General features: G+C 33.8%; 2 protein-coding genes and 1 pseudogene across 12 annotated transcripts; 1 reads left to right on the top strand and 2 right to left on the bottom strand.

Moving 5' to 3' along the window:
* Nucleotides 1–961: 961 nt before the first annotated feature.
* On the bottom strand, nucleotides 962–5,869 carry LOC114167109 (uncharacterized). Its single transcript, XM_028052067.2, has 16 exons — nucleotides 5,678–5,869; nucleotides 5,427–5,575; nucleotides 5,243–5,326; nucleotides 5,043–5,114; nucleotides 4,885–4,956; nucleotides 4,552–4,788; nucleotides 4,063–4,173; nucleotides 3,863–3,973; nucleotides 3,460–3,585; nucleotides 3,284–3,352; nucleotides 3,101–3,207; nucleotides 2,609–2,692; nucleotides 2,403–2,490; nucleotides 2,162–2,281; nucleotides 1,606–1,790; nucleotides 962–1,495 (listed from the first exon to the last, which is right to left on the bottom strand). The coding sequence occupies exons 2-16, from the start codon at nucleotides 5,538–5,540 to the stop codon at nucleotides 1,213–1,215; spliced, it is 1,863 nt and encodes a 620-aa protein (XP_027907868.1). The 5' UTR covers nucleotides 5,541–5,575; nucleotides 5,678–5,869; the 3' UTR covers nucleotides 962–1,212.
* Nucleotides 5,870–12,742: 6,873 nt separating this feature from the next.
* On the bottom strand, nucleotides 12,743–21,932 carry LOC114165110 (RNA polymerase Rpb7 N-terminal domain-containing protein). Of its 10 annotated transcripts, none has more exons than XM_028049765.2 (12): nucleotides 18,642–20,411; nucleotides 17,162–17,241; nucleotides 16,884–16,944; nucleotides 16,588–16,703; nucleotides 16,392–16,487; nucleotides 15,765–15,852; nucleotides 14,898–14,985; nucleotides 14,740–14,778; nucleotides 14,541–14,601; nucleotides 14,170–14,259; nucleotides 13,803–13,879; nucleotides 12,743–13,089 (listed from the first exon to the last, which is right to left on the bottom strand). In XM_028049765.2, exons 4-11 carry the CDS (start codon nucleotides 16,696–16,698, stop codon nucleotides 13,805–13,807), a joined length of 648 nt encoding a protein of 215 aa, XP_027905566.1. In that variant the 5' UTR covers nucleotides 16,699–16,703; nucleotides 16,884–16,944; nucleotides 17,162–17,241; nucleotides 18,642–20,411; the 3' UTR covers nucleotides 12,743–13,089; nucleotides 13,803–13,804. The 10 variants fall into 10 exon arrangements, with proteins under 10 accessions (XP_027905566.1, XP_085524486.1, XP_085524487.1 ...); XM_085668359.1 differs by lacking the exon at nucleotides 12,743–13,089 and adding an exon at nucleotides 13,529–13,594; XM_085668360.1 differs by lacking the exon at nucleotides 14,740–14,778 and having other exon boundaries at nucleotides 18,642–20,412.
* LOC114165160 (gamma-glutamyl peptidase 3 pseudogene) lies at nucleotides 17,276–18,019 on the top strand (annotated as a pseudogene). The gene is made up of 3 exons (XR_014984907.1): nucleotides 17,276–17,548; nucleotides 17,628–17,795; nucleotides 17,890–18,019. The product of XR_014984907.1 is annotated as a gamma-glutamyl peptidase 3 pseudogene (transcript).
* Nucleotides 21,933–24,069: the final 2,137 nt, after the last annotated feature.

The raw sequence follows: 24,069 nt of genomic DNA, 5'->3' as shown, positions 1-24,069 counted from the left end.
GTTGGACTATAGAGGGAGAGGAGGGGTTGGTAGTGGTTGGAAGGGATAAGGCAGAAACCTGAGTTTGCAATGAGTCCATGGTTGCCTGGAAGGTGTCGTAACGAGATTCTATTGTTTGTTGGAGGAGATGGTGGCGTGTTTCTTGAGCTTCCATGTGGTCCTACATGACAATGAGGATGTCATGGATGGCTTTGAGTGACTCAACGGAATCGTTGGAATCGTTGGTAGAGGGTTTGGGAGGCATGGAGGTGGGTCAATGAAAGCACCAATTTGTTAGAGCACAACTACTATCACACTAAGATAGAATACATATAACGAAAGACAGAAATATAAAACACTTTCTTCATTCATTGCCCTAATATCACTATACACAATGATATAAATACTGAAGATTACAATACAATTAGGCCCCAAAATTGGGCTATAAAAACAATCCAAACATTTTCTAACAATAAAAATCTTTCATCCAACTTGATTAATGGATTTTTCTTTAGTGGGCTTGTGACCCATAACACAGACATTCAAAATGACTTCCCTTAAGTTAAAAGAATGTGCTTATTGTTAGTGCAAATAACACAAGACATTCAGAATGACTTCCCTTAAGTTAAAAGAATGTGCTTATTGTTAGTGCAAAGAACTGCATTGAATTTCCCCAAAAAAAATGTTCACCAATGAAATCTTCCAACAGAATCAATTTTCCAATACAAAAACAAACAGAAACAAAAATTAGTTATTTCTCATTCAACATGAATTTTTTAACTTTTAATTGATTTTAGAAACCACGTATTGATTCCACGTTAAGAAATCAATTCTATTCTACATCACTTAAACGCATAACCAAACACCAAACACGCACTAATATTGTGTTGATACTTTAATTAAGTACATAATCTTTGAATATTTAAGTTCACATCTTTAGTTCGACAGCTGTGTAAGAGAAATGTAGTAATACTAGCCAAAGTGACAAATTATCTAAGAATTACTGAATTTCATGTAGCATATCCTCCACATAAATTATAATTACAAGATAGCATAAAGGAACAAATCTTAGAAACAAAACTTAGAAAGTTGGCTACTCCTACTTCAACAGAGTACAGGATAAATACAAAAAATGATGGTACATGACCAGTACGTATGTTAACTATGCTCTCTATGAATTACTTCAATAACCTTTTTCCTCTGAATGAACTTCCTCGTACTATTGGATTCCTATCACAGAGACTCTGGACTAGTGGAAGGCCTAATTCTTGCTGGCATTCGCAAATGTTTCAAAGAATTTTTAGGCGTGATAGACATTTTGTTCAAGTCCGGGTTAAAATCAAGATCTTCAACTGTCACCATCATATCATCATCAATCATATCTTTTGTATTAGTGTCAACAAAATCATCATCTGTCAATTCACTGCCACTCTCACTGACTTCGGAAACGTTATCATCATCGTCATCGTATGTAGTTCTGACTTTTGACCACCGAACAAAATGTGGTCTTATGTAGCTGGTGATGGATTAATAATCGGAGTGGAGAGCAAAATCAGCATGAGCATAAAACTTAACCAGGTAACATGTTAAGGTCAAATGAGATAAATTCAGATAAATAAAACTAACCTTTCACTTTTCTTCAATAGACATGGATCAAACGGAAAGAACATGTCAAGTCTATCCATCCCACCAAAAGCCTTGGAAAGATCAGACTCGAGCATGTCATTGAAAACGAATGATTCTGATGCCATGAAAAGTTTAGCAGCCTTTGCCTGTCTAAGAAATTCCACTACTACAGTAGGCAAACACACCTGGTAGATAAATTTATGTTAAACTTAAAAGTTTTGTTCAAAGTGTTCTGACAAATTGCAAAACTTCACCCCTTCAAATGTCACGAGGAAAGGAATATGAAGTCAATCTGGATAATTTTTTCCATAAATACTTACAAAAAGAAAATAAAAAACTGAAATAAAGTTTCTATATGATAAAATTAGTTAATTTGTAAGCTAAAAACAAACTATTTGGAAAGATTAATCCAACAAAACCTCATTAAATTAACTGTATAAGCTAATATTAGTTTGATGATTTAACTTTTTCTTATTTTCTTCACCTATGCGTGCGCTTATAAAAAAATTTCCTTATCATTAAAAACCATCATTGTGACAACTAAAAAGTGTCTTACCTTCAACGGACACAATTTATGTTTCCAGATTGCCTCCATAGGCATATTAAGTAGTTGCAATCTAAGCCTAGGAACGTCCATGAGAGATCTCATGCGAAAACACATAATGTACATGATTGCCTGCTCACACACACAAAAAACGAAAAAAAAAAAACATAATGAACAGTGAAGAATACTGAAAAGGACATCACCATTACGGCAGTCCCCAACTAAAAAGGTCAAATGTGATAATAAGACTCACCTGACACCCAGAATAAAAAACTTGATGTGCTCGTGGGTTCATATCAGAATCACGTAACTTACAATAAGCATAACACTGATCAACCAAGCTGAAATCCCGAAAAAAGACCATAAAATCAATTAATAACAATTTGCCTCTTCTACTACAAGATAAAGATAACTTATTTGGTCATAAATGAACAGTTGACATTCAAAATGTTTTCAAACCTTTGTATGATGGTAGTGACCAATGCAGCCGAAAGGAACTTTGCACGAGAGAGATAACTAGCAAGATAAGCAACGGCACTCATCCTACAATGAACGAAGGCAATTACCAATGTCATGTTCTCTAAATATTGATTATAAAAAATATTTACATTTGAATATACATTATTTTAGGCACACGACAATTTCAATGTCAGTCCAGTTTTTTAATCATAAAAAAGCATCTCATGATTAGGAGTAGTAGAGCTCACTTCTACAACAAAAGTAAGTTGCAGCAACAAGGGCCACCATTTTTATACAGTAATCAACACATATAACAAAGTTATTAAGGGGTTATCATTCCAGTTGCAGCAATGTTGTAACTTGACCAGTATGTACAAAGTTACACATGTGGTAAAATGAAGGACCACATTAAGGACCAGTATGTACAAAGTTACACAAGACCACATTATACAGTCAAATGAATTTTAACTTTTTTACCACAACAAAAAATACCTTGTTATAGGTGGATTAACATCAGAACCAAACATATCTGCCAGAACCATGGCAAATTTCACCCCACATCCTTCAGGGTCCAGTGCACACGCATAGAACATCACAAACTGGAACAAAATAGAGCACTAATGAGAACACAAATCTCAGAAATAGTACCAGTAAGACAAGTTGTAACAACAGTACCTGGGTAAATTTTGACTTGTACGCATTAAGTACTGTTTTCTGGAATGAATGAAGTAGAATATCGAATACCTAACAGAAGATAACAAGAGTATTAAGATGAAGCCATGTTGATGCACAGTTTAAATGTGTTTTGTGCCCTAATGTTGAAACTATGCATAATTTTATAGATGGGATACCTCAGCCAAACGGCCACTGCTTTGACAGGATTCAAGGTGCAATAAAGCTAGCACAACCAGATTATCTAATTTTTCAACAACCTTATTGCCTTGCAAATTTTTCCTATTTAACAATTCTGACTGAGGCTGTAAAATGAAGACAAGAAATCCATGAGATAACACATAAGAAGTAAGAGATTAAACAACTACAATACAGACATAAAAATGCACTAATAAACATAAACCAGGCAGAAAATACAGAACCAAAGATAGGAATAAGAGATTTCTCTCCTTCGAGAAAATAAATTAAATTGACTTTATATCTTTTGAGCAACCAAATAAACTCGGCTCAGTCATTTTAATTGTCAAAGACCTCATCATTAAATCACAGCAAGAACTTCAAATAAATTAATAAGAAGCATACCATACTATGAGTGTTCTCATCCTCGTCTGCAAATTTAATAATATCTTCTAACTCCATATCAAATATGCCTCTGGTATCTTCTTGCAAGATTCCATCCCATCCAATTTCCACCTACAGCCATTTTAATAAAAGTATATGAATGGTCAAAATGATCCAGCATTTCTTTGACAAAAAAGTTCAAGGGAGAATTAACAACTTACATCCAACTCTAGCAACCTATCCACAAGAGCAAGCAGCACTGTAGAACCGACAGTTTCTCCAATTGCACCACTCTCCAACTTTAACATATTTTCAACATATATGACAATCTCCTACAAGCAACAAAAAAGTGAACCCTGATGAAAAAAATATATTAAAATATTTTTGATAAATAAGTTGCCCAATCTCTCCATAGTCTATATCAATAAATAATGTATTTGACCATACTGTTTTGAAATAAAAATGCAGACTAAGTGTAAAAATAAAATAAATAACCACTATAATTTCTGATACAAAATAATTCAAAGATGAGGAAACGGTATCTTGTCATATAAAAGTGAACAATTCAGATACTGGTCACCTAATGTAAAATTGACAAGATAAAAAAGTATAATGGCTAATTGACATCCAGCTAATTGATACAACGTTACATAATAGTGATACACAACAAATTCACTTAGTTGCCTCTAGAGAAAATCATATGAACTCACCCGTTCATTACTGAAGACACTGGGCATGGTCTGGATAACTATTGGACATAATCTTAAGGGTGCAAGAGGCACCAAATCAGCTATCTCTTTCAAAGCCGCATGCACGCGAGACAGAACTTTATTTTTCTTGTTAATCCCATTCTCGGTTTGCAGAGAATCAAAGATGTAAAAAGGGGGCACAAAATGTTTCACAAGCATCTCCAAACACCAATCAATGTATTTCCCATTAGAAACAGCCTGCAGACAAATATACAAGCACCAAACTTAACAAAATTTAACACGTGGCTCTATGATTACAAATATCCAGTGGTGACACACAAAAAAAACATGTACCAAAGATGTAATGAGTTCCAGCAGTGCATCCATAACCTCAGTTCCATAATTCCAGAGACTCATCCTTGAAACCTGAGAAAAAATTCCACCAAAATCAATCATCATTTAAGGAGGATGAATTTGAAGTCCCAAACACGTCAGAGAAAATAAAATCTTACAGCATAGAGAAGAGATGCGTGATGATCAGAATCTATATAGGACACTGCTCCAGAAAGTGCCTTCAAAGTTGTCTACAACAGTGGGATATAACATTACAAGACGATATTATCACACAGACTTGGATTTAAACCGACAAAAAAAAAAAAAAGACTATGCAACAACATCTAACGTAGTTATGATCACCAAACCAACAACCTACCACAAGAATCGCAACCTCATCAGGACTAAGATTCCTCTTCAGGTGCAAATAACTAACGAGCTCATCGTAATTCCCTCTATCACCCTGAGCCACAATAACCCAGCTTTTATTCCCTTAGGCAATAGAAAGAGAACATTTGAATTGACAAAACCCATAACACTTTCCGAAATCTACAACAGCTTACCGTTGTGACTGCATCAAGTACGCTTCTGAAGTGACGAACTAACTGCGAATCACTGTAACCACCGTTATCCATTACGGGACTCTCTTCCTTGTTACTTACTTGAACCTTCACCATGCTCTCCTAAACCCCAGACACAAACCCTAACACACCTACAACAAAAGCAAAACACAAAAAAGGAACTATAATAAATTAATAACCATAAAACGCAATAAGCACATAACGCAAACCTAAATCAAACGGAGAACGCTTACAGAAGCGCGTTGGAGACGATGAGAATAAGAAAAATCGTAGATTTGTTGAAGGGTATAGGTGTGGCAGCAAAAACGACGACGTTGCGAAAACGAAGGAAGTGTGGATCGCTGTTACCTCTTCTTTGGTGAAGAAAGAGGAATTGCGGCTACGAAGAGGGAACAGCAACCACGAAGTTGTGCACACATAAACACTACTTATAGAGAATATGTATGTAACTAATTATTAAATTGTTAAATTAATATTTTATTTTCAAAAAACAAATTGGATTAAAATCTAAAAGAATATATTGAGATAAAAAATAAGACATATATTATAGCATCTTATACGATTTTTTAAAAAATATTTTTTGGATTTAACTGTTTATGTAGTCAGAATTGAAGATGTTTGGAAAGATTTTATTAGTTTATTTATATAAGAGATAAGAGATGAAATAATTTTAGAATTTATTAGAAAAATACTCAAAGTTATAGTGGATAATAAAACCATATCATAATTTTGTAATGCATTATTGTATTTTGAATTAATGATAGATAATTTATAGTGTGATATATTTTTAATCTTCATTTAAAAAAAATAAATTTGTCGTAGAGATGAAGATGTTAAATATTATATATCGAGACAGATATTATATTTTCAAGAATTATTTTAATTTTTTAATATTTATATTTAATATTTATATATTACGTATTTTATTATTTTTACAATAGTTGTATTATATTTGAAATATGTATCATATATTCGTATATCATAAAAGAATATAAAAGGAAAATCATTTTATATATATATATATATATATATATATATATATAATAAATTTGATAAAATTTTCACAAATAAAATTAAAATAGATTAATTTTTTTATTTTTTAAGCAAAATAAAATAATAAAATAGTATATTTCTTACCTAAATAGATATTTGGTCAAAGATTGTAAAAAAAAATGTAACTATCATTTTCCAATATAAAATTACAAAAATTGTTGGAAGAAGGATAATTCTTTTATTAAAAAGTAAATTTAATATATTCTTTTCATCTTTTAATCGACAATTAGTTTTAAATTTATGCGTTTCAGTCTTGGGTATCTTTTCATATTTACTTCTAGTTTAAACCATGAATTCAAAATTATAATATCTTTTCATTGATAATATTGAAGATAAAGATTAAATAATTACAAGTCATTTAAAAATGTATCAAAAACAATAATCAAATATTATACATAAATATTTCTAAAAAATTATCAAAACTACCGTATTTGGAATTACCATCAATAAAAAGGCTCTCTTCTCATCGAACATACATTCATGGAATAAATTTAATCTTTCTTCTTGTTTTATATTTCACCCTTTGCTTTTTAAGTGAAAATAAAAACAAGAGATTAAAAACAAAATAAAATATCCACATCGAACATCTCCATATTTGTTGGGGATTGCTGTGTTTTAATTAGTTTACTGATTTTACTGTTTCACTGAACTAAACTCGTTGTATAGGTTGGTCCATTGTATATACATACTTCTATTACCAGTTCTGTGCGATTTATTTCAAATTTTTTGTTGTTGTTTTTGTAATCTTTGAACCTAACAATTTCAAAGCTGGTTAAAAATCACCATGCAACTCAAGTATTAAATTTTAATATAAGTTACGTATACTTGACAAATTTATATATTATTGTAATATAATATTGCATGATCTTACTTATTATCGTTTCGTGTAATCTAATATATATCTAAATAAAAATTAAATATATTTATTATAACAAACAAAAAAAATCATTGAGAGATAAAGGTGTCAATTTGACTCCTAATCCATGGGTCAGTCCTGACTCACTCTTCATTAAGTCCCCTTTTAGAGCTCCCAAATGAGGGGGCCAAACAAAGGCCTCAACCCCCAAAGCTCCATCTCTATTGGGGTCAGAGCTAAGGTGGGTTAGGCCCTTTAAAACTACTACATTAAGTCAGAGTTAAAGATCAAGTTGAGCGATCCCAATGGGTCTGAAGACACAAACAAGTCTAATCATCCAGACAGGCCTGAGGACGTAGACAGGATAGACGAGCCGAACAAGCCCGACGACCCCAACGGACCTAAAGACCCAAACAGACCCGATAACCAAGATGAGCCCAACGACCAAGACATGCCCGAAGATCTGGACGGGCCCAACGACCGGGACTGACCAGACTACTAGGACGATTTAGACGAGTCCAACGACTCGAACGGGCCTAACGACTCAGATGTGCCAGACCATCCAGATGGGTCCCATGACCTGGACGGGCACGTTGACCTGAATGGCACGACGATTTGAACAGCCCAACGACCTTGATAGGACCGAAGAACTGAATGGACCTGAAGACCCAAACGGTCCCGACGACCAAGACGAGCCTAAAGACCCAAACAGACCAAACAACCAAGACAAACTAGACGACCTAGATGTGCTTGACAACTCCAACAGGCCTGACGACTCGGACGGGCCTAACGACATGGACGAGCGGGACGACCCGAATGGTCTCAACGAACCAAACGTGCTCGATGTTCCAAATGGACCCAACACCTGGCCAGTCCCAACAATCCGAACGGACCAAACAACCTGAATTGTCCTGACAATCCGAATAAGCCTAATGACCCGAATAGGACCGACGACTGAGACGGGCTCAACGACATGAATGGACCTGACAACACGAACAAGCACGTCGACAAGAATGATGCCAAAGATCAGAAAGGCCTGGGGACCTAGACGGGCCAATTTCGATCATCGGGCCCATTCGGATCGTCAGAACCGTTTGGGTCATCGGGCATGTCTGAATCTTCAGGCCCATCGTGGTCGTCTAACTCGTCCGTGTCATCGGTCTCGTCCTAGTCGTTAATCTCGTTCAGATCGTCGATTATGTTTGAATCGTTGGGCTCATCCGAGTCGTCAAACCCATCTGGATTAGCGAGACTGTTCGGGTTGTTGTACCCGTCTTGGTCGTTGGGTCCGTCTGAATCGGCAGGCCTATCGAGGTCGACGGACCCATCCAGGTCATTAGGCTCATCTAAGTCGTCGCAGTCATTCTGGTTGTCAAGGCTCGTCCTAGTCGTCGAGTCAGTCTAGGTTGTTGCACTTGTCTCGGTCGTCAAGCATGTTCGGGTCTTTGAGCCCGTCCAGATCGCCGGGCCCGTCCAAATCATCGGGTCCATTTGGATTGTAGAGACCATTTGAGTTGTTGGGCCCGTCTGGGTCGACAAGCCCATTTGGGTCATTCGGGTTGTGCAGTCCGTCCAGATCATCGGGTCCGTTTGAATTGTCGATTCTGTTTGGATTGTCGGGTCTGTTTGAATTGTCGATTCTATTTGGTTTATCGGGCCCGTCTGGGTCGTCAGGTCCGTCCTAGGCGTTAGGCCCGTCCTGGTCCTCGGGTCAGTCTGGATCATCAGGCTTGTCTCGATCATCGGGCTTGTTTGGGTCGTCGAGCTTGTCTAGATCATCGGGACAACCCGACCACGTATGAATCAGAATCCTAAGAGGTACAACAAAAGTAAATAAGAGAATAATGCATAATAAGACATAAATGGAGGACGCTACAATCTAGCATATCGATAAATCAATGGAAGATTCGCCACAAAGATGTGAATCTTTGATAAGAATTAGAGTTCTAATCCAATAACCATTAGAATTCTCTCTCAAATAATACAAATGCATATAATATGACTCAAAAGTGTCTACATCAATTTTTAGTACCCTTTATATACAGGCACATAAGTTTAAAAAAATTTGAAAACCTTATAAAAGGTCCGAGCCTAAAAACAAACTAGTTTATAAAAGAAAGCCCACAAACATAGAAACATAACTAATTTCTGAAGGAAAACTTAAAGTTCTAAAACATAAACTAATTTTCCTAAAAATTATCTTTCAAATGTGCTTCATGTCATTATCTTTATATCCTTTAAATTTGCAGTTGCTTGTAGCATCAAAAGTCATAAATAAATTTGATATTCCAATCTCTTGTTCCTTATCATTGTCATAATATCTTTTGAATTGTATAGAATATAGGAATAGCCCTCTATCAATTTTAAATATTTTTCTTTAAATAAGAAAAGTAGATATATTAAAAAAATTAAATTATGTATTTTAATTGCAATTAAATATAATAAATTATTTAATATTAAATAATTGTTAATAATTTAAAAATATTAATATTGATACTTTTTGTCTATATTAATTAATGTAATTTTCCAATAAAAATTTATTAAGAATTATTTTAATGCTGAATAAAAAAAATTCATCAACTTTTAAATGAGTTGGCATTTAGAAAAAATAATAATTTTAAACATTGGCCAAAACTTTCCTTAGCATTCGAACAAAAAACCTAATAAGTTGTTCACAAAAACATAACATTATAAAAAAAAATTACATAGAATAAATAAAGAAATAATCACGAGACGTCAATTTGAAAATATAATTCACAGCCATAAAAAATAGTCTTCCTATTCAAAAATTCTAACTAATGTATCAGTGGTTCATCACAATAAAAGTAATCATAAGAATTTAAATAAAAAATATTATTAAAATTAATAAAATGAACTTAGTTTACACCAAACAACCAAATAGCACTTAAATTAATCAAGTCAACGAACACCAAATCAAAATTGAAATGAAAAACAAATACCAAAAAAATATCTAAATCTAAAATTATAAAAAATTTCAATTATCCATTTTCTCAAGTAAAAATTAAAAAAAATATATTTTTAAATAATCTAATTACTATTATACAATTTAAAATTTTCAATTTATTTTAAAATTTACTATCCAATTTAACATATTATATCATAAAATACTTCATATCCTCACTAAAATATATACCCTAATAAAAATTTACAACTTAAAATATTGTAATACTTGTACATCACTTGATAAGTACATTATTTGTACATCATTATAGAATGTCATGAACTTAATATTCATAAAAAATTCTATACCTGTATAAGATTTAATGCTGACAAACTTTTTACAGATGCGAAAAATCCTAATTAAATAAAAACATATTTCGTTGCCCATATTTCGTTGCCCTCCCTAAAAAATCATAAATATTCTAATTGATTAACCAAGTTTTTTTTTTCCAATTATTTAAAAGTTTTGACTGAATAGGATGATAACTCTTAGCATAAATAAAATCTTTTAAACTGCTTTAATGTCACGTTTTATCTTTTTACAAGGATTTAAATACTGCTTCTAGCATAGTCCCCTTCGCAATGATTCCATGTTTAATCTGATTTCTGCTCATTATTGAAGATGAAAATAATTATCTACCAGTTGCCGTTCTAGTGAAGAGATAAGAAAGATGTATGTTATAAAACTGACATCAAGAAAACCTTTGACACTGGTTCAGCGGTTTGGTTTTCATCAAAATTTCAACCCATGGATTATACAGATTCATCAGTCTGCTCTTCTTTCAATTAGGATTAATCATAATCTTGTTGGTCACTTTTCTTGCAGTAGTGGGGTTTGTCAGGGGACCCTCTCTCCCTTATGTTTTGTATTGCTGAAGAAGTTTTGAGTAGAGGGATTTCTCAACTTATCAGTTCTCAGAACATGCGCCCTATGGTTGGTCCTAAAATAATTTCTTTTCCTTCTCATGTTCTTTATGCTGATGACATCTTTGTTTTCTGCAGAGCTAATAAGAGTACCCTGACTAACCTCATGAAACTACTCTCAGCCTCAGGCCAATGATGAATTTCACTAAGAGTCTTTACATTCTTGCTGATGATTCTTCTGCCTTTAATAGGAGTTAAGTGTATTCTTGGCTGCAATAGAGGTTTTATACCATTTAACTATGGAAAATGATATTTTAACCCACTTTTTTTGACCCATTTTTAACCCACTACTCTCATCACCCTTAGATCATCTATTTTAAGTTTTTGGAGTGATGTGATATGATGATCTAAGGGTGATAAGAAGTGGTAGGTTAAAAATGGGTCAAAAAATGTAGGTTAAAGTATCATTATCCTTTAACTATTTATGGGTGCCTACTTTTGTGGGGGCTCCTAAATCTCACTTCCTTCAACCTCTTGCTAATTAAGTTAGGCTCAAGCTTACCTCTTGAAAAGGGAAAACTTTGAGTATGATGGACAGAATTCAGCTGGTAAACTCTGTCATTACTGGCTTTCTTTCCTATAGTTTTCAAGTTTATAAATGACCAGCTAACTTGCTAAAAGAGGTGGATAAATGGTTAAAATTTTATATGGACTGCTGATGTTAGTAAGCATGGTCTTGTCATTGTTAATTGGAATCAGCTCTCTTGCCAGCATATATGAAGGGGGGCAGCAATTGTGGAGAATAAAGGTTATCTTCTACAGTTGGCTTGTATTTTGCTTATATCTCTATGCCTTGGATTTTTCTAATGAGATCAAGGTTCTTAAAGTCCAAATACCCAAAAATTGCTTTATATAAATCCTCTTCGATTTGACCTGGTATTAATAATTGGTATCACACTGTTCTGGAAAACACTTATTGGACTGTAGGTGAAGGTAATCAGATAAATATTTGCAATGACCAATGGTATTCCAGGAGGTGTTTTCTTTGCTTTCTGGTGTTTCCTATGAAGAGAGACTTCAACTCTGTGCTAAGGTTTCTCAAGTTTGGAGTGGCTCTTGTTGGTCTTTTCTCCTTTATGCAGTATTCCTGGTTTGGAGGCTTTGCAGAAAATTGTTGCCACAGATGCTCTTAATATTCCTAATTGGATTTTGGATGATTCCGGTATGCTCAGTCAGAAGGTGGCTAGGAGTTTCTTTTCCACTTCTCATGGTTCTTGTGATTGGGGGAATTTGATATGGTCTGATACCATCCCTCCGGCTAAATCTTACGTCCTTTGGAAGCTGCTTCATCTTAGGTTACCACCTGAAAACGATGTCCAGCTTAGGGGACTGTATTTGTGTTCTGTGTGTTTCTTGTGTAGACAGCAAGAGGAAATCATTTCTCGCTTATTTTTTGAATGTACTATTGCTGTATACATTTAGTATTGGCTGCAGGAAATTTTCTGGTATAGCTGCTGCTACTTATTCCTTGTGGATGATTTGGAAGGTGAGAAACTACGCTAGATTTCAACAATGTATAAGTTTAGACACTGTCATTCACACTATCAAAGGCAACATCAGACTGTCACGTACTGCTTATAAGAATTACATGAATAATGATATGACTCACTTTTCTATTTTGAAGGTTGCCAAGGGTATGCGGCTTATGGTGGTATCTTTAGGGGTAGCTGTGGTGAGTATAATGGGAGCTACACTTCTTTTTGGGTGTTCACAATTCCTTATATGCTGAAATCACGGAAGTCATTCTAGCCATTGAGCTTTCTTGGGGTGTTGGGTATAGGCGTGTCTGGCTAAAATGTGATTCTTCTTTGTTGTGTCAAGCTTTTACTTCTCCTATGATTGTTCCTTGCTCTGTCAGAGATAGATGGAGAAAATGAAGGGAATCAGTGTGTTAATAAACTAGCTAATGTTTACATTGATAGGAGGCTTGAGTTTAAGTGGTTTACTTACCTCCCTGATTTTATCAGTTTAGATTCTTTTTCATTATAGGTATCAACTCCCTATGTTTCCTTTTGTGTAATTTTTTATAGGAAGTTTTCTTTGTATTTCTTTTAAATGATGAGTTTGGTTTGGTCCTCCCATGATATTGTATTTTTTTCCTTTCAATATTTTTCATGAGATGGTAGATGATAAATGAACTCTGGAATGTCTATCTAGCTAAGATGTCATATGTCATAGTTCATAAATGATACCTAATATGAGCTTTATAAAAACATTACTTTAAATCCCTAATTAAATACCCAGTCATAAGTCTTAAACTAATTGTGAAATATTTAATGCAAGTCATTAATTATGGATCCCAAAAATAGATGTATAAATTGCATTTCATCCTCCAGCATTGTAGGAATTCAGGACGCTGAAATCAAAGACAAACAATGATTCTATTGAACTAAATTAAACAATGTACAAAGCAAAGAAATTAAACAAGACCTAATCTTCAGGGGCATAAGCAAACTACTTCTATCAGACCAAACCAACTTCTAAACCTAATCTTATAGGCTGAAGAAAAGACTTAGGATTAACATCTTCACTCAGACCAAAATTTCACCACCTTTTGAACTCACCTTCACTCATCATCAACCTCAATCTCTTCTGCACACCACCAAGAAACAGGACCCAGACCATCATGATCCAACGATCCCTACAAAATAAAAATCATGATAGGTCACTATACCATTAATGTGTAATACTAGTCAGGCATGACTATTTGTTTTAATACTGCTTATTAAATAGGGTTTCAGCCAATCTCTTCCCATAACAATTTGTATATGCCCAACCTTTGTCGTGTATATCTGTGAATGCTTAAAACTAGAAAGGTAGTACAGTTCGACTATACATCACATCGATCTTATGTGGTTTTAAGTATTCATGAACCAAGGTAATGAATAAAGTATAGGCAAAGAATGGTTTGATGATCAATAAAATACTTACAGTAACCAACATAGGTGCAAATGGTTTTGATTCTTTTGGTTGCTCAACCGGAATTTGTGGATAACTCACATTTTGAACTCGGAATTTGATCTGCCATATCGGTAACAAATTTTTAGCTTATTTGTTTTCCAGTCAGACCTGTCTTAAAATTTGTGGACCTCTATACTAATCATGAAAATTCAGCCCCTCTTCCCCCTAATATTTGAAAGTAAAGACACAATTTTAATAAAAGGCTGGTACAAATTTGTGGACTTTTAAAATCTGGAAACCTCATTTATTGGAGGCTTTATGCAGACGATATACTTGTACCGGTTATTTTGCGGGCCTGTTTCCAATCATATAGTTTAACAAAAGAGGCAAAGAATGCTAACCACGTCAGTTTCTTGAATAGGATATTCTTGTTCGTTAAAATCCCAAAACCATACTCCTTTCCTGATGTAATTTCAGTAAGAACAGATAAGCATAATGTTGATCATACATAATGAGGTATGCATTACATAAAAATAATAAAAGGATGAAAAGAATACTACTGATGATGGAAGATGTTGGCCCTAAAATTAATGTCAGTACCTCACAGAATTAGTTGTTGACTCTTCGCTAGAAAATACCCTATATTCAACCAATAATAATAATAATAATAATTATAACAACAACAACAATAATAAAAGATTGCTTGTATTCAGTTCAAATATAATCCAAAAAGTCAAACTAGAGAGTGGAAACATCACCTTTTCCCTTGTTCATCCTCAACAAAGTGGTTTGGGTAGGGCATATGATGTGCAGGGACATAAATGTCATCAAAGAATCCAAGACTTACTGCCAGCCACAGATTCAGAATTATTAAGCAGGACTATCTTGAATAAATCAATATTTGACAATCAGTTAATATTTCAGATAATGCAAACAGTGGATGGTTTTGTTTCATGAAGCAAAAAAAAGGTTGTTTTCAGTGTCACACTACAGATACAGAAATACAAAAACTAGCTTTGGTAACAACTACATAGAAAAGTCACATTATTCTTTTAGAACACACTTTTAGCTTCAATTGAATTCATAGTTATCGTTCCTAGATAGGAGCAGGGAGCAGCTGAGCCAAAATTAATGAATAGAATAGCATGATGACTGACATTCTGAAATTATTTTATTATTAATATTAATTAATTTATTGTATTATTTGTTATTATTTATTTAATCTTTTGTCTAATTATTATTATTATTATTTAGTTTATATATTATATGTTACACTTTAAATAGTTTATTATATTTGTTTTTTTATTAATATTATTATATTAATATCATGATTTAAATTAAAAGAGAAAGAGAAACTAAGATGAAAGCCCAACGCAACAAACCAAAACATAAAAGGAAGAAAATACAAAAATTTTCAGGCAATATTGACTAAACAATTCCCTTTTCTAATCGGTATCTAAAAGTATTGTGCTGTGAGTAAAATGTAACAAATATATGAAACAGAAGTATGACATAAAAGCGATTCCTCCCAGCAATATGCATCATAGAACAGCGAACTATTGAGGAACTAAATCATGCATTTCAACAGAAAAAAATAAAATCAAGTAGCTAAAACAGAGACATACATTGTAAGCCATTAGAATCAGATGAAATAAGCTTTGCAGTGATAATCTCCCCCACAAATGGACGAAACATAATTAAATTGAATACAACCTGCCAGAAATATTGGAATTTAGTTATTTCATAGACACAATTAAATATATAATCATTTCTGCCATAGGTTGCTAAGTTAGGCACTGTTTGGATAAACTTTTCAATAGGAGAAAAAACTAAAAAGTATGATGAATCAAACTTCTTCCACAATTCAAAATCAATTTATGCACATTAATTTTGGACAATTAGATGAGAACTTATTTATAAGTCAAAGTGCATAAGTTGACTTTAACTTACTGGAGTTAAACTCATTTTACCACATATTTTTTGTTATAAATACTTACAGAAAATTCTATCTAAATATGACCTTAAAATACACCATAAATAGTAAATAAGGGGTGCTAAGAAAGTACAATCGTTTTGCAGGTTCCAATACAACCCAATAGCATATCAACAATTTTGTGGCCATTAATCAAAATTTAAGGATTAAACTTTAAGAGAAGCAAAGATGACTTTGTAAACATAAAAGTTTGCGTTCAAACTTTGAACTCTCATCAAATGCAGGACAACAAGTTCAAAACAAATCCATGAATTCATACCGTATAGGTTGGAGCCCCATCACCTGGGAAGATAAACCCACCGTCAATTGATCTGATATCATAGACAGAGATGCAAAGGCCCAAGTTTGCTATAACCTGGCATGATTATAGGAAACAAAAATGATGCCAAGCAAATTAAGTCAATTACACAATAATGGTTCAAAATGGAAACTGAAAACAGTAGCAACAAAAAAACCTTATCTAAGAAAAGTTTTTCAAGCTCCATGTGAATGGCTTCTCGAATGGGAAGAACAAGACGAGGAGGAGGCAGGGGCAATTTGTGTTCAATTTGACTGAGATAGAACATTGAGCCTGAACCAAATTACAGAATATTAAGGTCCAGAGTAAATACAACCAAAAAAGAATGAAAGTGTACATTGTGATTTGATTTACATATATTTTTCTTATTTGCAATTTCTGTCCACTGCAGTGTAAGGAGTACAAAGCAAAAAAAGCTAGAAATAAACAGCTACTGTAGTTGAAAAAATATACCTTCTCCCTTTCTCTCTCCAATCTTTTCTCTTCCTGCTCTTTCCTCTTACGTTCTTGTTCCCTGCAACAGCGAAATATTAGTAAGGAAAAGAAGCAGACAGAAGAAACAGAAAAATATTTGCTGGAAGGTTCAAATTAAAGCATCATATGAAATAATTATTATCTTTAGTTTCACCATTTGTAAGACAATTTCAATATGTCACAAAAAGCAACTGCTCCCATAATACAAAGAACAAAATCTAACGACTTCTATGAAAATAGTGAGCAAGGTTATAAACCTTAAACTCTGTGCTTTGATTCTGATTTCTTCTGAGATGGGGAAGGACTCGGTTGACTCTACCTCAATGTCTAAATCTACCTGTGGAAATGTAAACAACTGAATAAGTTAAACCATGCTTTTAAATTGCAACTCCAAACACAATTATGATTGTCATGAATATCTCTCAAAGCAATATAAAGCAACACAGTCACAATATTGTGGTGACAACACATTTTTCAATACCATTCACAGAATTGGGCGTGCATTGGGAGGGAAGGTGGGCCGGTCTCCGAAGGGTTGGGAAATTGGTGTTAAATCTATAAACATCTCATCATCTCTGCCATTCTCTTTCTCTTCTCTCAACCACCCATCACACCTTTCCATACACAAATGCCACAGGGACGAGGTCAGTGTCTCTGTAACTTTTTCTTTTTCTTCTTCTTCTTCTTCGAATTATGGTATATATATATTATGTTGAACTGCAGATTCTAGAGCTCCCTCCTAAAGCACACCTCATTGCTTCCTCAGAAATGACTGCAATTGAGATGTTCAGCTATGGAGATCACATCTTTTGCATCCAAGGCCACCCAGAATTCACCTACGACATCCTCTTCCACTTTATAGACCGTATTATTACCCGAAATTTGGTCCAGGTATTTCATGTTTTTTTTTTGTCTTGTCGTGCACTGTTTCTTCTGATCTGTCTATGTGGTTGAGTTTTATGGTGTTTTGTTTGGAATATTTTAGTAAGCTTTTGCTTTGGATGCAAAGGATAAGGCGGCATTACTAAAACCAGACAAGGACATTTTGAAAACATTATGCGTCAATTTTCTAAAGGGTCGATTGTGACTCTCATCACTTGCTACTATTCAATAAGATCAACACTGTAAAATAGTACCAGCGTGGTAATATTTGAAATGTTATTATAAGTGTGTAAGAGTTAATGTAGTCTGATTAATATTTGTCATGCTAATGCTATGTTGGCATCCATTATATAGAATGAGTGTAATGTACCAGAATTCCACAATAATCATCTTAGGTAAATCCGAATTTTTATTCTTAATACTTCAAATTTATTAGTATTTTACGTTATCAACAAATGATGCCAAGTCCACCCACGCTGATTAAGCCCTTCTTTTTTGGTGGAATCCATAGCATCCTATTCTCTTTTAGTTGAGAATAAACACTCCTTTGACACGTGAGGATTAAATTTAACATGAGAATCCAGATCTTTTCAATAAAATTTTATAAGAATCTCCTGCGAAATAAAAGGCGCAGAACTAAATTAATATTCCTACGAAATTGAAATTGGGGGACAATTTAAGGATGAACAGCGATTAACGGATGAACGGGATGAACAGCGCAATTGGGGGAAAATTCACAGAATGGGTCGTGGTGGTCGGAAATCAGAAAATCAGAAAGTTAGGGTTACGTCGAAAATCAGAAGTTTAGGTTACAAATCGAGAAGAAGGGAACCAGAACGCAAATTACGAACAAACCTGTCTTCGCGGTGGTCGTGGCGGTCGGAATCGTCCGCGAATCGCAGTCCGATGGTGGCTCTGCGTTCTCCGTGCACTGCGCTGCGTTTTCTCGCTGCTGCCAGCGACGTCGTGAATGTCACGGTGGAGGAGAAACGAGACGCCGTGAGTGGGCTGCTGCACTCTGCCTTCGTGTTTCGTGGTGGCCAGCGGCGACGTGGGTGGAGGAGAAACGCGGGTATGGCGCAGAGAAGAGAGTCGAGAAGAGTCGCAGAGTTTGTGAGGAATGTGTCTGGCGCAGTGTCTGAGGTAGGGATGTCAAAACGGGCCAGCCCGGCCCGTTTTGACCCGGCCCGATTTTGGCCCGATTTATACGGGCCGGGCCGGGCTGGCCCGCAAGGGTGAAACGGGTTACACTTTTGAACCCGGCCCGCAAGCTGGCGGGCTAGCGGGCTGGCCCGCGGGCTTTTTTCCATATGTTACATTTTCAGTCCAAAATCATATTTCAACAAAATTATTGCAACAAAAACAACCCTGCAGTATATAATATAACTGATCACAAAACAAACAACCCTACAATATATATAAATGACATTTTGCTCTCTGCAAGTCATCAAGACACTGTTGCAACATCAATAACAAGTCTGAATTAGAGTACTTTAGGCATGGAGCATTACCAAAGTGCAAACAGTTACATAAAAAAAAAAATAGAAGCATTAATTATGGATGAGAGGTTGTATAATTTGTTTGGCAACATGTGCTGCAGAAGCATCTAAACCCTCCAAATCAATAGGAGCATCTTCTGAAATCTCCCCATCATCAAACCCCGGTAGAGATGCCTCAAACAAATTAGAGTTCAGAACAGTTAAAAAGGAGGTGGCATTATAGTTCTACATCAAATATACTGCAGTGTATAAGCAAATTTCAGTTTAAGTTAAGGCCAAACAACTCAATCCCAGCTTTGCAAACACGGCACATACAACTTTGCAACTTGGTACTTTCTATCATATAATTCAATCATTAATGAAGAACATATTTTTGTCTCAAGGATGATAGAACAATATGAAACAGTGGCAGTATTTATTTGATCACAGTGCAACGATGAAATACATGTTCTCCACATATCTCCAACATGATTACAGATAAACAGACAAACAAAGAAAACAACCACAACTATCAGCCTATCACACAGTCAGATAAAAAATAGTAACACTAGAAAAACAAGAAAAAAAGAAATGAACATCACCACCACACCAAAACGGCAGCAACTACGAAATTGAAATTGGGGGAAAATTTAACCAACAACAGCACAACAATTATGATTCACAGAATGGGTCCAATCCAAACAAGGACAAATCGCAGCAACAACAACCACACATACACCATAACTTCCAATTACAGGAAACCAATTTTAGGGTTACGAAAATCATAAATTTAGGTTACAAATTGAAAGAAAAGGGAACCAGAACGCAAATTACAAACAAACCTGTGTTCGTGGTGGTCGTGGCGGTCGGAATCGTCCGCCAATCACAGTCCGACGGTGGCTCCGCTGTTTTCGCGGTGGTCGTGGACGCTGTTTTCTCGAAATAGCCAACGCGTGGTGGATGTGAAGGTGGAGGAGAAGAGAAGCGGGTATGGTTAGCGACGACGACGTGGTGGCCTGTGTGTTTCGCGGTGGCCAGCGGCGACGTCAGTGGAAGAGAAGCGAGCCCTGAGAATGGAAATCGCAAACAGAGAGAGTGCGCGGAGGGAGAGATTGGGTGGGTGGGTGGGGAGCGCAGACAGAGTGTGTGAGTGTGAGGGATGCTGAAATATGCACGTGCCATTTTTTTAATTAATTGGTACGGGCCGCGGACTGGCCCGTTTTGGCCCACGGGTTGGTCCGACGGGCCAGCGGGCTTGACGGGTCGGGCTGTATTGGGTTGGCAGGTTAAATTTCTTGACTCGATCCGTGTTTTTTTTGTCGGGCTAACGGGCCGGCCCATTGGGCCCGGCCCATTGGGCCCGGCCCATTTTACCATCTCTAGTCTGAGGAAGGGATGTGAAAAAATTTTGCACCTGTTCTGTGTTTCAGTAAGTCACTAGTATGAGACCCGTGCCCGGGTCATATTTTTTGTTTTGATTTTTTTATTCAGATAAAAAATTTAACATCATAATTATTATATTTGAATCAATTATTTATTTATGTAATTATATTCTACTATTATATAATTAATATAATTATTGTTATATTAAAAATAATAAAATTAAAAAATAATAATTAAATATGATTTTATTTATTTTAAATCATAAAATTGACACTAATTAATTAGTAATTCGTTACATGATTAAAATTAAAATTATATATTATATTAAAATAAAATATGTATGCAATGGCGTTGGCGTTATTAAAATAAAATGTAAGGCGACTATTAGTTGATTAAATCCTCTACCAGGATCCCGTAAACAACTATCAATGTTTAGTACAGTAGATCATACTAATAATCATAAAGGCAAAAATAAAATCTAAAATAATAATAATAATAATAATAATAATAAAATCACATGTTTCCGGAGAATTGAAGATGCACCAGGCTTTTTTTGGCACCATTTTTCATGCGTTTGTGCACTAAAGTAATATTTGAGCCAATGGGAAATCTGTTTTCTTGGTCTTGAACTTTCATTACATGTTTTTTATAAAATTTGATACAATACGAAACCATGGGTAGAGTAGAGAGATAGCTTACAAAATCATTGGCCAACTGAACGGTATAATTAGAAGCAAAGCATGTTGCACACATGCCGGAACTCATATGAAAATGGAATGAGCAAATGATTCAATGACAGGTCATACCATGTAACCACTGTATTCCAAACAATCAACAACAACAATGATAATAATCACAGCCATGATTATCAATCAAACTCAGTTGATACCCAAGCAGACTCGTTTTTGGAGCAAGACTTAGTTGGCGAGTCTATAGGGGTTTTCTATTTTAACGCAAAACGACGCAATTGATCGTTGTTGCTTAATAAAAAAAAAAACTCACTGTAGTTAGGTTCCTTCTTCTCCTCCACCTGGCAGATTAGGGTTAGTCTCTACTCGCCGCGCCGTGTTGTTCTCTTCTAGTGGGGTTTCGATCCTCTACTTGGAATTGAAGGAGGGTGCTTCGCCGGCGTTGGAAGCTGTGAATCGAGCCTCTTGAAGATGGATTGGAGAGAGGAAGAAATTATGTGAGGTGGCGTGATGGGGACGGAGAATAAAGGAGAAGAAGTTGGTTGGAGGTGGCGGTTGATTCAGTGAAACCTAAGCTAGGCGGTAGTGCGTAAGAATGATTCAGTGAGTCATGGGATCAAAATGTCAGTCCCACGTTTTTACCGGTGACCAACTTAAAAAACTAAGAAAATAAAATATTGAAAACCACCAAAAACAAAGTTAAACTTTATTTACTATTGAGAAAAAAAACAATCATCTATAATTATATATATAAAGATAATTTCATTTTTTTATCTATATTTTATAATTCCAATTTTATTTTTTACAATATAATTATTTGTTAAATTTTTAAAAGTTAACAATTTTTTTTAAATTTTTTTATAAAATTATTTACTTATCTTGATATTTTTTAATATTTTTATATTTTTTATTTTAATTTTAATAAATATAATATAATTTTATTTATTAATTTAATAACATTACAATATCATTTATTACTAATATAATATCATACATATAAAAAAATCATACACATATTACGCTAGTATATTTTAAAAATAATTAATTATTTAAAAGTTTTAAACAGGAAACTATAACATGTGTATATTTACATTCACATTAGGTTATATATAAATTATATTTTAATAATATATATATATATATATATATATAAACGTTTATAATTTGTTTATTAATTATTAATATTTTATTAATATATGTTTTATATTACAATAAAATAAAAAATAAAATAAAATAACTCAAACTTGATATTTTGTGAAAATAGTTTAATTTAGGGTTAAATATATTTTTGATCCCTCAAGTTTCATTGAATTTTAGAATTAATTCTTCTTTGAAACTTTATACCAATTTAATCATTCATCTTTAGAAATGCGCGGATTTAGTCATTCTTACCCAATTTTGTTAAGTTTATTTGACATTTTAAACTCATTTTATGTTAATATTTGAGTTAACATTGAAACGTAAATGTGTCAAATGGTGTAAACAATTCAAATATTATCATGAAATGCATTTGAAACGTCAAATAACTTCACAAAATTTAGTTAAAAATACTAAATTCACGCATTGTCAAAGGTGAATGACTAAATTGGTCAAAATTTTTGAAGAGAGATTAATTACAAATTTCACTCAAACTTGAGGGACCAAAAACATATTTAACCCTTTAATTTATGATTTTAAATCTATAACAATATATATGTCCACTTTCCAAAGTACCAATTTTACCCTTTAAAATCTAATTATTTATTAAATTTTTGAAAATTGACCGTTACTTTTACATGTTATTTATAAAAACGACTATCTATCTCTACTTTTTCTCTTTTTTCTTTATTTATCAAATATTATTATCTCATCTTTTATAATATATTTCACTTTATTTTTAATAAATATAATTTTATTTTATATATTAACTTAATAACATTACAATATCATCATCTACTAATATAATATTATACATATTTAAAAAATACGTACACACATATGTTATCGCGCCTAGATTTATGTTAATATAAGATAATAATTTTTCTTAATTTAAAATTTATTTTCATTCTTATTTATATATCTAAAAGTTATTTATTTATACTAAATTATTTTAAAAAATATATATTTTATGACATCAAACAAATCATTTCAAAAATTTCCACTCATTTGACAACACTTTCTCTTAGTCTAATCTTACTTTCTATTTTGTTTGTCTGCCACTGTTTTATTGATTAGGCCTCACTTTATCAATGCAACACTTACAAAATTATTGGTTTAACTAAACGACATTTATTAAAATGGTCGTTTTGTCTATGTTTACGCAATCTTTATTAAAACTGTTGCTTTATGCATATTGATTAACAACATTTATTATACATGTTGATTTGTTAGTGTGAAATTTATTTATATTTTTTGCATATTTTCTCTTTTGTTCATTCCATCTCAAGTATTTTTCACTAGTCTTGTAGAGATATATCTAGGGCTAATGGTGTGAGCTTACAATGACTCAACTTGTTACATGCTCAATAACTCACCCTCTTAAAAACGAATTGTTGAAATACATTTTAATGATAACAAAATGTATTAAAAAGCTTACAAAATGGATATACAAGAAGAAACAAAGGCAAGAAACTCAACGATCAATAGATTAAGAAGACAAACCATACATTCAATTCGAGACAAATGATTAGGCTCCTCCTGTTATGTTATATAGTTCTAACCAATGTCTATGTGACACATGTTTAAGTTTCTTTT

The sequence above is a fragment of the Vigna unguiculata genome, chromosome 10 (assembly GCF_037176805.1).
Source record: "Vigna unguiculata cultivar grain cowpea cultivar isolate G323 ecotype 2 chromosome 10, ASM3717680v1, whole genome shotgun sequence".
In the NCBI taxonomy this organism is placed as follows: Eukaryota; Viridiplantae; Streptophyta; class Magnoliopsida; order Fabales; family Fabaceae; genus Vigna; species Vigna unguiculata.
Note: the sequence above shows the minus strand (reverse complement) of the source record. Positions and strands in the feature narration are given on the sequence as shown.